The 15,735-nt window shown below is 38.5% G+C and overlaps 1 protein-coding gene across 5 annotated transcripts; it reads left to right on the plus strand.

The window, feature by feature from the left end:
* Positions 1-1,312: 1,312 nt before the first annotated feature.
* On the plus strand, positions 1,313-14,553 carry LOC141779378 (protein tyrosine phosphatase type IVA 3-like). 5 transcript variants are annotated; one of them, XM_074654184.1, is made up of 8 exons: positions 1,313-1,687; positions 5,944-6,416; positions 10,092-10,229; positions 10,452-10,544; positions 10,646-10,776; positions 11,134-11,208; positions 11,431-11,550; positions 12,802-14,553. In XM_074654184.1, the coding sequence occupies exons 3-7, from the start codon at positions 10,134-10,136 to the stop codon at positions 11,513-11,515; spliced, it is 480 nt and encodes a 159-aa protein (XP_074510285.1). In that variant the 5' UTR covers positions 1,313-1,687; positions 5,944-6,416; positions 10,092-10,133; the 3' UTR covers positions 11,516-11,550; positions 12,802-14,553. The 5 variants fall into 5 exon arrangements, with proteins under 5 accessions (XP_074510285.1, XP_074510282.1, XP_074510281.1 ...); XM_074654181.1 differs by lacking the exon at positions 11,431-11,550 and adding an exon at positions 2,135-2,154 and having other exon boundaries at positions 1,316-1,687; XM_074654183.1 differs by lacking the exons at positions 1,313-1,687; positions 11,431-11,550 and adding exons at positions 1,814-1,916; positions 3,666-3,803.
* The last annotated feature ends 1,182 nt before the right edge of the window (positions 14,554-15,735 follow it).

The following is a 15,735-nucleotide window of genomic DNA, read 5'->3' on the forward strand; positions in this document are numbered from 1 at the left end:
CTGTGCTTTAAAAGGTGTAAAACACGCATAATGTACGGCGTGTGAACGAGCCATAGTCACCTCTATTTTATGTTTAGATGTTGTTTGTAGTCAAAGTCCTCATTAAAGGACATCAAGGCAAAGTATCCTCTCTTTTTCTATCTTGTTATTCTTCTCTCCGAAGGTCTTTATCTGTCACTTTGTGTCTGGAACAAGTTAATCATGTGGCTATATATACACACTGATTATTCAGAACAAAAAAAAAAGGTGACAGATCACCATGAGGAAAATCAGATGATCACCAATGATACAGTAGCCAAATACTTGTCACCATAAGGCCTGCAACAAACACAGCTCCAGCTTTGAGAGCACATAAAAACACACAGAAAATTACCATAGCTATAAGCAAGTCATGATCCTGAACCTTCAAATCTGAATGTGATAAACTGGAAAGCGTTCAAGTAGTGCCTTCATCTAATTTTAGCTAGTAAGAGGTGTTTTTTAAAGCTCCGTGCGTGGGTGAACAGTCATGTTAACCTCCACTCAAAGTGATTGATAGTGAGGTGAGGCCCCAGCTTGTTCTCCTTTAAGAAGTCTGTGCGTATGACTGTCTTGTGACTCTCTGCACTCACATATCCATACCATAGCCTTGTAAACAAATCGGAAAAATTAATCTAAAAAAACTCAAAAACACAAGTTGCATAGATTTCTTGGAAGCCTGCCTCAAGGGATGTCTGTTTAGATAAATGTGTCCTGCAATTTCCCTTCCTTTTTTTTCCAATTCAACACGTGGACCAATGTGGCAACAACACGGTGGCTTACAGTTTGGCCGTAGGAACACAAACAAACTTGAGACTATTGTCAGTAAGGAGAAAGTTAATTCCATGAACTGGGACTCAAAGGTTTTACTTGTCCAATCTGTCTGGTAGCTCAAAGGACCGTCTATTTTTAGTTGGTGCAGGGAGGGAAAGGGGGGAGAGAAGGGAGGAAAGGAAAACAAGAGAAGGTCCAGACAGACGTGTCATGGCAGAAACAAATCATTGGACCTGCAATTTCATAAATATTTTGATTCATATTTGAGAGAAACATGAACTTTAAACACTGATCTGTTTTGATTTTGTTGCTGTGCACTGTACTGCATGTGAGACCACACACTTCCTTGACTGAATCTTGTAATCATCAGCATATAGGAAGGGAGAGGAGAGGAGTGGAGGGAGCGACAGCACCTCTTCTTTACCCTGGAAGAGGGGAGGGAAAAAGGAGTCGAGTGGATGAAGAGGAGGAAGAGGAAGAGGAGGAGGAGGAGGGAGTGAGGCTCTTCTCCACTCCCTCTAAGAGCATTAACTGTAGAGTGTTCTGGTAGTGACAGGACTGTCAGGGTCAGATGGCTGCTCAGCCTGATTAGACCAGCTCACAGCAGATCCTCAGCCAAGCATACTGCACTGCTACAGAAAAGGTAGAGAGCAACAAACCCAGCCGTACGGCACAGACAACGCAGCGGTGACTGAGAGGCCGGGAGGTGCAGGGAGAGTTCAGTGTTATAGTTGGGGCAGAGCAACAGGTTGTTGCACAAATACTTTCGTTTTTGCTGGTTGACTATACCAGATATTCCAGCTTCAGGTGGAGGCAGAAAAAGACTGAAAGCAGGTGGACAAAGAGGGAGGCAGAAGAATTTGAGCCTGTGGTTGGAGATGACATTGAATAGCAGGTAAGGACACTCACTTTATAGATATTGTATTTGTTTTGTTGCTGTTATCATAATGAAATAGCATTTGGTGCTATCACACAGAAGTTTTGTAACTTTTAAGAACAATCATTTCACGTTACAGATAACAAACGTAGTTAATGATGGATGATTTCCATAGATATTCATGTCCACAGTAGTGCTATACTAATAGTAATCATCACGGTTCTTCACTGGAACAGGCTGTGAGTGGGTAGGTGTACTTGCATTGCTTCCACTAAAATTGTGGTGTGTCACAGAATGAGCTGCTGGTATAGATACATCTATAAATACAGCTGCAGGTATTCAGTGTCTACAGGGGTTTACTATAACAGGCAGTCAGCTGGTTGGATGTCAGCAGACTGTTGTATAGGACTGCTGCTGCTGCTGCTTCTGCACGACTAACTGTGGTTTGTGGATTTTCCTGTTCAGCAGCAAAGCTGTCAACTGAGGTAAGAGGGAATGCTGTATATATATATAGACACATCTTACATTTAGGCATTTAGCACATCTTCTTTTACAGAGTGACTTGTGATTGGAACTGCTGCAGGAAACTTCCTCAGCAGAAGTGAATGTGGTCTAACAGGATTTATCCTATTTGAGGCCACTACTAACCTGCCTTGTCTTTACTACTAACCTACAAGCTTACTGCGTTTCAATCAGCCTCACATTGCGCGCAGTGTAGAAAAGTTTGGCAACCTAAAGGCGGCTCTAAAATGATATTGAGATCCATTTTTACCTTCTTTGGGCCCAGCCTGTGACAGCCAGGCAGCCAGACGACCAACTGGGGACGCACCTGTTTTTACAAACCAAACTGAGCTCTAAGGTAACAGAGAAGATCTGCCTTTCAGTTTTAATTGGAATTACTGCAACCGTCTGGCCATTTCCCTCATGCTCCTTTATGCTTTTATATGATGTTTTTATATTAAACCTGCAGTAGGTAGAATGTTTTTGGCATCATTGGGCAAAAATTCCATAATAACCTTTCAGCATATTGTAATTCAAGTGTTCTGAGAGAAAACTAGACTTCTGCACCTCCTCGTGGCTCTGTTTTCAGGCTTTAAAAAATCTAGCCTGTGACAGGAGACTTTGGCCAATCACAGGCCATTTCAGAGAGAGAGCATTTTTATTGAGCGTTCCTATTGGCTGTTCATTCAAGGGAGGCAGCTTTCAATGACTCGTGAACTCCGATCAAACGGTTAAATTAGGGAGCCCTGATTGAATTCATATTCTGTTACTGTAATGCCTATTTCTCGCCTCAAATGTTTTCAGAAACATCTTGTAGTGTACTGTTTAGCTGCTCCGGCTGGTGGGCGGTGCTTGGTATTTTCTCAACTGATATCAACATGACTGCCGGGTCACAAACTTTCTCATTTTATAGCCAAACAGCAGTTTGAGACGAGAAATAGGCATTACAGTAACTGAATATTGATTCATATTTGATCAGCGATGCCTAGTTTGACCGTTTGATCAGAGTTTGCGAGTGATTGACAGCTGCTCAGAGATGGCAGGCTCCAGCTCAGCTCTGATTGGTTGTTTTCCTCCTCATGCAGAGGACACAGAGACACATGATTTTTTTCAGATTACCTGTCTTGTGCACTACTGTCAGTATATAGTGACAGTTTTATAAGAATAACTTTTTAAAATCATATTTGCTCCTATTCTACCCACTACAGCTTTAAGTCACTTGGCTTTAGATGTCTGCTAAATGCCTAAAATGAATGCAGTACTTGTGAAGAGTTAGTATTCAGATATGTTTAGATGCTTTGTTATACCTCGTCCGTCTCTCAGTTTCAGTGAATTCACTGCTTTGTCTCGTCTGTGACAGTGCCTTCTGTCATGTTGCTTTGAGTGATAAAAATGTGCTTTTATCCTGCGTGTCTCAGTGGAGTTTAATTTTTGTTGTGCTTGTGTTACGTGATGAGGCTGTAAAAACATGAATGTCATCTCTATAAAACTGTAGATGTTCTTTCAACACTTTGAATTGACGGGATGGAAAACAATCGACCTCTATCCTGATTAGTGGTAACACAGGATAAATTCCTAATTATAGATGGTCAACAAGCTGGAATAGACTGCACTCTTCTGGGAGAGTTAGTGAGTAAGTCGGCATGTGATTATGAAGAGTGTGTGTGTGCGTGTGTGTGTGTTTGTTTGTGAGAGTGTGTGTGTATTGTACAGACTGAGATGAAGAGGTGAGGACGGATTACCCAGAATACCTCTGGACTTTGGTTGTTTGTTTGAATGTTTCGTTTGATTACATCTTTGACCACCTTCCTTTATATTTCCCTCATTGTTGTCCATAGTAACATAGTAGATAATCAGCATTTGTTTTTCATTTCCTGTCTTGGGTAAAATACTTTTCACTAAACTACCCCTTACCAAAATTAAGTTTATTCAAGTGAGCTATACTATACTATACTATGAGTATACTTCTTTTGAACTTGAAATAAGAGAGTACACTTTCAGTTTACTTTTTATGTACTTACCAGAGATATACTTAACAAAAGTATACTTAAGTATACTTGGCTCATACTGACAAGTATACAGAAAAGTATAAGTATACTTGACTTATACTGACAAGTATACAGAAAAGTTGAAGTATACTTGACTTATACTGACAAGTATACAGAAAAGTCTAAGTATTCTTGACTTATATTGACAAGTATACAGAAAAGTATAAGTATACTTGTCTTATACTCACAAGTATACAGAAAAGTCTAAGTATTCTTGACTTATATTGACAAGTATACAGAAAAGTATAAATATACTTGTCTTATACTCACAAGTATACAGAAAAGTCTAAGTAAACTTGTCTTATACTCACAAGTATACAGAAACGTGTAAGTATACTTGGTTTATAGGCCTACTTACTTAATTTTGATCAAGATATACTTAAGAAAATTATAATTAAACATTCTTGCCTTATAGGCTTACAGGAAAGAATAATTGGCTTGTACTTGTGTTTATTTTTTGATACAGTAGCCTGTTAAAGTGTGTGAGAGTTTGTAAAAGGATGTTTTGATATGAATTTACTTCAATTCATCAAGTTTTTGGATTATCCGTTCACCGTAGAGGCATGTGAGAACAACACATTTTAGAATTTTTTTTTAATCTCATCCCAAATCATCAAGTCAAATAGCGAAAGGAGCAAGTCTCTTTAAATATGTAATACATAAATAATTGGCTAAGTACTAAAAGTTAAAGTATACAAAGTATACATTCATGAACTAAAAAGCAGAGATGCTCACAAGTCATTTTTTGCAAGTCCAGTATACTACTAGCACATTGATATTAGTATACTTACTACATAAAGTATACTTGGGAAATAAATACTTGAACTTTACTTAAGTATACTTCATAAAATAAACTTGAAGTATACTACTTTTTCGTAAGGGACATCATGTTTAGTCCCAGCCTTTTATGTACGATTTGAATGGTTTTATCAGACAGGTTTCTGTAATGCATTTTTTTGTAAATTGTTGCTGGCCTACTAAGTAGAGTATTTCAAATATTTTGTGAGCCACATCATGTATTAGATTTTCTAGCTCATGCTGCACCTGTCATCTGTTTCCCTGCTTTCTTGTCCTTTCTATGCCAGTAGCAGCACGTTTGTACACCGTACAGTGTATACAGTGATAGTTTACTCATTGTGTGTGTACATGCTTGAGTGTATGCACACAAATGACTTCTCAAACAAGGCTTCAGGGCTTGCAAATATTATTACTAAATAAATATTATACTACTTGCAAATACCATCAGTCTTGAATATACAGTATGCATAAGCTAGCGGTCTTAATATTTGGCTTGTTATTTTAAAATTTCATTTTAAATCATTACAAGAACCAATCAATTTTGAAAAGTCCACTCAGGTTCACTAGTGATATACAGGCAATAAGTCTGACCTTTTTGCTTGCAAAAATGTTTGTCAATTTTATTTAATATTTGAAACTAATGAACTAAACTAAATTTTGTTTAGTGGGTTCAATGGCAAAGCATTTAAAATCTGTGTTCATGTGTATATATTCATGTGTCATATATTATCAGCCAATCAGCTGCCCTCCTGTTGGCTTCCACATTACTGATGAAGGCTGTCATTAGTATATTTTGCCATACTGTATAGGCTGATTTTGATACCTTGTTTAGAACAACTCTTTATTTTTATTATTTATGAAACATTTTCTTTGTACCTATTTTCATGGCTGTTTTTCTATATTTTGTTTGTATGTTTTGTACCCTAGAACTGCTGGTTGATGGAGTTTGTGCGACGGAGTGGTGACTACTGCCACGCCCAACACATTTAGAGGGATGAAGATGCAACATGCAGTCCTGCGGCCCTGAAACCTGAAAGACTATTGGCCCGTCTGAACCAGCCGGCTCATGGGGTAACGCGTGGAGCCTCGACACTGGAAGTCAACTGGAGAAGAGAAGGAAAGAGAGAGCTACTGAGAGACAAAGAGAGAAAGACATAAGGACTGAAGCAGTGACAATCACAAAGAGACGGATACAGAGAAAGCTGACAGCTTCCTGAACTATAGGATACCGTCAACTGATGGAGTAAAACTGTACTCAAGACAACAGGACCTCAGAATTGGGAAAATACCATAAAGGCTTCCAACAGGAAGTTCAACAAGAGACAGGAAAGTCCAGAGTCACCTGGAGACCTGATATAAGTTGAAGACAGAGCAGCTACCTGCTACAGCTGGAACTAAAGGTGACTAATGCACCAACACTTTTAACTCCTGCACATTACTGACCTGTACTGGCATGATTATAGGATTCTGGGATAATTTTTTAGTTTGGTCAGTGTGAGCTGAAATCAGTTTTTGGCTTGCCTTTCCAGGGGTGAAAGATTTATGAACAAGAATGCTTATTTATGTCCCAGGCCTTGCATAAAAATATATCACCCTCCCCATTTTCAGTGCTAGTTCATGTTTTTTTTTAGAAGTTGTAGCACATTAATGTCCTTATTTGAAAATAATGCATTGACAAAGCCCACAAAATATTTGTAATACAGCCAGTGTGCCAATGTCAGTGGGAGGAGGAGTGGCCAGGTATGCCTCTCCCATGTTCTTAGGAACTGTAAACATCTTGCTGCAAAGTTCCTGTGCATGTTACAGATTTATAAATATGCAGTATTGGCTATCAGTCAGACAGGTATGCCTAAAGTCATCAGGCAAAAGCTTAGTTTATCCATAAGTGTACTAGCATGTGAGGACAATGATATCACCCAAATCGTTATTATCAGTACTCTAACTAAAAGGGAATGTGAAACATCCCTGAATTAAGATGATTGAAATTAAAAGTCCATCCTAAAATACATTCACATCCCTGTTATCTTACTCGAAATGTGAGCAAGAGCCATGCCAGTCCACAAGAGACACTCTTGAACTGCTCTATTGACATGTTATATATTTTTTTATAACATATCTCATGTTTGTTTCCAGTATACAACATACTAATACTATGTTAAGTGTAGTATTAAAGGTACAATGTGTAGGATTTGGTGGTATCTAGTGGTGTGGTTGCAGATTGCAACCAACTGAGTACCCCTCTGCTCACACCTCCCTTTCCAAGACTACGGTAACGTGAGCCGCTGCAACGCCGTTCGCCTCGCTCAGAGGCCATCGTTTCCATAATAACATGATGGCAGACAGCGGCTGGCGGTACCATGGCTTTGCCCTCTGCGGCTCACATTACCGCAGTTTCACAAGCGTGTCGGAGAACTACGGTGGCCTTCAGGTCACGTAAAAACGCTAAAGGCTCTCTAGAGTCAGTGTTTGGTTTGTCATTCTGGGCTACTGCAGAAACATGGCGGTGCAACATGGCGGACTCCGTGACGAGGACCCGCTCCCTATGTAGATATGAAGGGCTCATTCTAAGCTAACGAACCACAACGATTCTTAATTTCAGGTGATTATACACTAATGAAAACATAGTTATGAATATTATATTACATTTCTGCTAATAGATCCCCCAAAATGTTACACACTGGTCCTTTAATGTATTTTCATTACAAAATGTGCCCTTATCAGTAAAATAGTACAGATGCATTCATAAAATCCAAGATTAGTGAAAGATATGACGATATGAGCATTTTTCATTTAATTTCTCTTAACAAACAGATTAGAGAAGGCTGAAGTTGGGCAGAGAGCAGAGAGGAGCTATGAATGAAATTATGTGAAGTAACTCAATCTGCCAATAGATAGAGGTGTGAGTTATCCCACCTTGATAGGTGTAACCAAAGCCTAGGGGAGATGCCAGTCAAGTGCAGTCAGCACTCACCCACACAGTGAAAAATGTTGATGCTGTGGAAAGGCGCAAATATTTTGAAATTGGTTCAAAACAGAGGAAAAAAGGCTGTGGGATTCTCTTTCGCTCAAAAGGTAAGAAACCTACAACACCCATAGTGCACTGGGCTTGTTCCCACCAGCGCCACTCCCGACTGCTCCTGTTGGACCAGAGCTAAATATAGGCGGCAAGGCTATTTCCGTTATATCGGCTTGCTGGAGTAGGAAAAACTTCTCTTAGACGTCTGTTTGTTTACAAAAAGCTCAACATTTGCATATACTATCCACACTTTAATGATACAAAGCTGGTTGAAAATCATATCCCTTTAACTGCATTCCTCTCTGAGTGCTGTTGTCCTTTCACTAGATGTGCATGTTTCCGCTCTATATTGTGCAAGAGTAACATGAAAGGACTGTAAATATGTGACCTTGTGAAGAGTCTTGAGATGTAACAGGTTTTAACAGGTTCGGTTGCTTTTGGAAATATTTGCAGTAATGCACCCTGCGGGAGTCAAGCTTGTGGTGTGTGGGAAGGTGGTGCTCATGGATGTACAGTATAAAGAGAACTGGATACAGCGTTCATTCATATGAGAGTTGCTCAGTGGCGCATGAAGCCAAAATGGCTCGACTGCCGAGTGATAAAGTCCCCGGATCATTTCTTTCCCAAAGCAAGTCTATGGGGAAAAGCAGTGGCGGCTGGTGGATTTTTTTTTGGGTAGGGCCAATCAATTTCAACAAACATCCTAGTACGATTCAATGCAAAAAAAGGTATCAAAAACGCATTACTACTTTGCAGTTACATTTTTATCATTTATTCCAACACTGACATAAGGACATATTATTCATACAATTCAGTATGTTAATATAACATACGACAGATCATTTATAAAGGAAATGGGCTGTGAGAGAAGAGAAGTGGAGAGAAGCGAGAGATGAGAAGACAAGATCACGCGAGAACTGACATGAGCCCTGACGAGAACAGAGAGAGACACACGTGAACGTGCGCGCGCACACCATGGGCCAAATCAGTTTGGCCCTCCCGGAAGTCTTTTTTACGGCGCTGATTGGATGAATTGTATGTCATTCATGCTTGTAATCATATATCTTTAATCAGTGATTGGCTGTACTGCTTATTAGACCCGCCTTCCTTGGGCCAAATCCATTTGGCCCCAGAAAGTGCACGTGCAGCAGAGCAGCTGAGAGGTGCACTAGCAGAGAGTTCAAGGAGGAAAGCAGATATTTGGCGCAGTTATCCTATTTTACAAATATTACGGGTATATTCCATAGGTCAAAAACACACATATTGACAATTTTTTGAATTTTTAGAATTTTTAGAATTAATAATTTTATAATTTTTTTTTTTTTTTTTTTGGTGGCTCAAGGTGGGTGGGGCCAGGCCCCGTGGCCCTCTATTGGCCGGCCGCCACTGGGGAAAAGTATTTTTGGGCCCAATGGCATCACGTGGCGGAGACGGAAGTTGTAGTACCATCGTTTGACCACTACGAAAATTTGCTTCACAGCCTGGTGCTCTTCCTGGGTGCTTGGTTGTGCTAAATAGACCTTTTTTTTTTTTTTTTTAACAGCAGACATTTTGACATATCATAGTAGGAAAGATGCAGGAATGGCATCCGGCATAAAAACCTATGCCAAATCAACTATACGGATCATAAAAAGCAGATCTCAGATGATCCACTGTGGGGACCCCTAACGGGAGCTCATACTAATAATGTAATCTAATAACATTAATAATGGCTCTGTCCCAGTGTCCCAGTAAGCCATGCCATCATTAATTTGATATTTTACATATGTGGTTTTCATACTACATACGTGCATATATACTATATACAGTAGTGATACTTGATGGGAAATGACTGAGACAAATCTGGCAAAAACTGTGGTCAGCAAAACTGATTTTAACTCTGATGTAACTTGTTAAAGCTCTTCGAGACCTTATGAGGATTTTCCACAACTTCATGTGGTGTAATTTTTTGTGTTTTATATGCAAATGTCTAAGGAGCTTAACAATGTGCACCAAATGTGGCTCAAATGTTTGACATCATGTTGAATTTATACAGTACATTTCTCCTCGGCATTAAAAGGTCAGAGCTCATCCTGGGATATCAAAAGTCACGCTGGCCAACATGAACCGTCCAGATCCAGTGGAACTGTGCCACAAGAACATGAGATTCCTCATCACACACAACCCCACAGACAGCACGCTCAGCTCCTTCGTAGAGGTAATAAACATGTGTGTGCGTGTGTGTGTTGACAGACCACCATCAGCACACTGAAGAGCTTCGTAAACACAACATGCACATGCACCTCATATACAAATGAACTGAAATTAACTTTTAACTGAATTGAATTGATCTACTTGTGTTTTGGCTTAGTTGTGAAACTCAAGTCAAGTCAATTTTATTCACTTTTATTTTCTAAATCATCTCCTACCACCCTTTCAGGACCTGAAGCGCTTCGATGCCAACACAGTTGTTCGAGTTTGTGACATCACCTATGATAAAACACTGTTGGAGAAAGACGGCATTACCGTGGTGGTGAGCACATACACACACAGCATTTACACTCAAACTTAGCCATCCTATGACAAAATACCAGAAGTGCCAGAAGTACTGTAACTGTTCTGCTTTTCTTTCAGGATTGGCCGTTTGATGATGGAGCCCCGCCCCCCAGTAAGCTGGTTGATGATTGGTTGAGTCTGCTGAAGAAGAAGTTTCAGGAGGAGCCAGGATGCTGTGTGGCGGTTCACTGTGTGGCCGGACTGGGGAGGTGAGAGACACCAAAACAAACACAAAAACCCTACACCTTACTCAGTTTGTGTCTGAACTGAATACAAGAGAGGGAGACACATACATATGCACAGGAGGGATTAACATGGAGAGAAAGTTTCACGTTTCTGGTATAAGACTAGCGAGGTCAGACCAGTTGGTTTACAGTCACACCATAGTTATGGTCCCACACATAGGGGAGTTAGGAAAAGTCACGAAACAGAAGTCCAAAACAGTAGCTGTAACCTGATCGTTCTATTTCTAAACAGCATTTCTGAAACTGTCGTTATTTTTACTCAGACATCAGACTCCACAGACATGGACATGACTCTCTGTATGTGTTTATGAATGCACGCAGGGCTCCTGTGCTGGTTGCTCTGGCTCTGATAGAGAGCGGGATGAAGTATGAAGATGCTATTCAACTCATCAGACAGTGAGTACATTTATATACTGTCTACATCCTCACCATGCAGAAATAACACATATGGTGTAAGAGCACTTAGGCTTTATGAATATTAAACAAAAACGATGTCTGATTCTGATATACTGTACACATGAAAGCTTAGTGTAACATGTTAAAGGCTTAGCATGGTTTAGGAATACATCTTTACACCACAAACACAATTTTTTGCACTTTTACATACACTCTGTGTAGAAATTTTCTGTCTTTGGTGCCATCTGGTGGTGGTATCAAAGAAGACAATGTGGCAGCCAGCAACGGACGCCTAAGAGCCAACTGAAGAACAACAATCCAGATCTGGATTGTGCAAGAAGGGTAATCAAAGAGGGGTTATACCGTTGACTTCCATCATGCAATGTTTCTTTTTTTTTTTTTTTTTTTACTTTTTTTTTTATTGAGTTTTTGGATGAACAGTAACATGTACAGTGTAGTGACTAACGTCCTATACTTTCAGCCGCTACTGGCTGCTGATTGATAAGTGTTGTTTAGACGTGTGCTCCGAGCAAACGATTTGTTTTCCATCAACAGTTACACATCATGTCCATCCGTGTCTGTCAATTCTAATAAGTTTTAATCTCTTGGTTGAGACAAAACAGCACACGATGTCCTTTGATACACACAAAATAACCTCATACGTAACACAGTGGAGCACAAAACATAGGCCACGATCTCCTCAGAGCACAATAGCGCACACGCTGTCCTAAGAACAGTCAAAAACTGTTCTCTTCTGCTTCTCCTAATCATCCGCACCTGTTGTAACTGGCATGTGGCTTATATGAAGTACCTGAGGCCAGCCTCTGCTTACACCATACACCCCCCTATAGGGCTTGGAGGCATATTACACTTAAGCCAAATAAAATACTACAAATAAAATACATGGCTCCTATGCATACAGTCATAAAACAAAGCAGGGGTGTAGTTCAACATCACATATACACTGGATACAAAAATGAAAAGCATTAAGGGTTGTTCTACTAATGTCAGAGGAAACCGGTACACAGAACCAGTACACGTGAAATTACATCTATCATAATGCAACTCTCTCAAATCTCAGCACATCTCTGTCTGAGTACATGTATATGTGTCCATAGTGATGATGAAGTAACAGAATCCAAGTAAGGGTCAGTTCCCAGAGGTCCGGGGGGAGGGTACGGGCACAACAAAGTAATGCACAAGGGGTCAAGGTCATCAACTATAATTCAGATTGACCTCAATTCAAACTCAGATGGATGAAGTCATGATACTGCAAGTAACAGATCCTGACATCCATCTTAACACATACTTTCAACACTTACATTCATGATGTTACACTGCTGGAAAAAAGAAGGAAAGGATTAAGATGAAGTAACAATTTCATCCAATAATTTGCAAATTTATTCATGCAAATAAGTTTCAAGGAGAAAGACAACCTCTGTGACTGTCCATTCCTAATTATGTTTTTTTTACTGGCTGAGAGCAGTATTTGGAGCAGAGACTTGTCACGAGAATTGAGTTTAAATTGAAATATTATCTAAATATATTTTATGGAAATCCAGCATACATTGTTTGTCTTTATGTGTGTTTCAGGAAGCGTCGTGGAGCCATCAACAGTAAACAGCTAACCTACCTGGAGAAATACCGATCAAAGCAGAGACTCCGCTTCAAAGACTCTCATGCACAAAAGAACAAGTGTTGCACAATGTGAATACACACACACACAAACACACACACACAGACACTTTGTACCCCCTCAACAAATGCTCTCAGGAATCTAACCATACAAGCCTTGTTGTCGACGGTATACAGGCTTCATTAGCCCGTGTGTACCCTGGGAATGTTTGACAGCAATTTTATTAGAGCCCATCTTTCTTCCCTTGTTTGTGATGATGTCTTGTCTTTTAAAGATTACATTGTTGGCATGGTTGATTCATAATATAGATTACAGTGAAGAAATATGACAAAGATGAAAAGTTAACTTTTGTAAACAGACAGATTTGGTGTCGCTGATTTATTATGATACATAACTGATGTATTGGCCTTCAAAACCTCCAATCATATTTTGTGAAAATACTATTTGAATTTTCACCATGATCACGGTATAAAATGACTGTGAGTGATGAGACACTTTTTAAACAATGTTGGGAGACTAAAACATAACACACTGAAACACATTAAAATCATTTTAACAGCTCAGTGTTTTTACTGTAAATTAGAATCAATACTCTAAGTTGACCTTCACTATAACATTATTGGCGTCGGTCGTCAGTGTAACGGGAGCTATAAGGGCTCATTTTCATCCCAGCACTTTCTGCCATTCGTCTGCAATAAGTATGAAAATCAGCTTCTAAAATGCTAGATGAAGTATTTTGGTGAACATAAAGCCTTCATTTGGTTTTGTCACAGTCACCGTTTTAATATTATTTCATTGTGCTCAAGTTATGTGTTTACATATCAGCGTGTTCATTGTATTATGCTCTGTTTACTGACACCCGCAGAAGGAAAAATCTTTGTCAGCAGCAGCTGATTTGAAGCCAGGTTTAAAGTACATATTATGAAAAAGGAAATGTTTCACAATTTTACAACTATTTACAATAATAATACCTTACACACATTCAAAAATGACAGAGAGATGTAAACTAGTTGTAAATAATGTTAAATGAGGTATCTCTATTTATCACTTTTATTCTCCTAGAGGTCAGGATAAATCACGCCCCTACAAACATTTGCAAAAATAATAAAATCATTGCAGGTCTGTGTCAGAGAGGAAATTTAATTTTATCAGCAGTTGATGACACATAATCTCTCCGTTTTAATCCATGGATGATATATGGGTAAACTGAGATATTGGTCGAATCCCAGCACAAATTATCCTGCACATTAGACTAGGTTACAGTATCTTATACAGAGTTTCTTGTGGGGTGTTTACTTATTCATTTGTATTGTTCCTGAATGATGCATGTAACCAATGGCTTCATTTTTCGCTGATGATAGAGCATGCACTTTTCATGTAGGTTGCTTGTGATAGTCTCCTCATCATCTGATGTCATAAACAACATTTGTGAGAAAGAAATGAGAGCACAGGGTGTAAAGGTGAAGTAAAGAAGGTGAGCGAAAATATGATCTACCATCTTTACCTGGCTACAATTGACTTGTTCATATGATGTGTGTGCGTGTGTTTGTTTGACTGTGTGTGCGAGTGTGTGTGTGTTTTGTAGTCTTTAGCCACTGCTAATCTTTGGGACTGGCCTGACACTTTTAATGTAAAAAAACAAATGATGTAAATGTCTGTATGTCTGTATATTCTTGCACTGTTTAATAAAGGTTTTGTCATTGTCCCTATATTTTAAAAGTTGTTCATTAATTCCTCTGTCTGATTTACTGATAAGATAAGATATACTTTTAATGTCTCCGTAGGGAAATTTGTTCTGGACTCCGTATTGTAGTTCCACAGAAGACTTATACATGCTACATATTAAAACATCCCAACAACACATGCAGTAGCTTCATAACAACACATAACAACACCTCATAACAACACACAACAACACATAGCCTAAATAAAAACCCATAACAACACATAGCTTCATAACAACATATATCTTAAATAAAAACACATAACAACACATAGCTTAAATAAAAACACATAACAACATATCATAACAACAACTAGCTTTATAACAACACATCATAACAACACATAACAACACATAGCTTAAATAAAAACACATAACAACATATCATAACAACAACTAGCTTTATAACAACACATCATAACAACACATAACAACACATAACACATAGCTTAAATAAAAACACATAACAACACATCACAACAACCCATAGCTTAAATAAAAACACAAAACATATAACAACACATAGCTTCATAATAACACAAAACAACACATAGCTTAAATAAAAACACATAACAAAACATCATAACAACATATAGCTTAAATTAAAACACATAACAACACATCATAACAACACATAGCTTAAATAAAAACACATAACAACATATAACAACACATAGCTTCATAACAACACATCATAATAACACATAACAACACATAGCTTAAATAAAACACATAACATAACAACATATAGCTTCATAACAACACATCATAAAAACACATAGCTTAAATAAAAACACATAACATATCATAACAACACATAGCTTCATAACACCACATCATAACAACACATAGCTTCATAACAACACATAACAACACACAGCTTAAATAAAAACACATAACAACATATAACAACACATAGCTTCATAACAACACATCATAATAACACATAACAACACATAGCTTAAATAAAAACACATAACAACACATAACACAAGTTTAAATAAAAACATAACAACACATCATAACAACCCATAACAACACATAACAGCACATAAGAACACATATCTTCATAACAACACATAGTTTAAATAAAAACACATCATAACAACACATAGCTTAAATAAAAACACATAACATATAACAACACATAGCTTCATAACAACACATC

Source organism: Sebastes fasciatus, chromosome 12 (assembly GCF_043250625.1).
Source record: "Sebastes fasciatus isolate fSebFas1 chromosome 12, fSebFas1.pri, whole genome shotgun sequence".
Classification (NCBI taxonomy): domain Eukaryota; kingdom Metazoa; phylum Chordata; class Actinopteri; order Perciformes; family Sebastidae; genus Sebastes; species Sebastes fasciatus.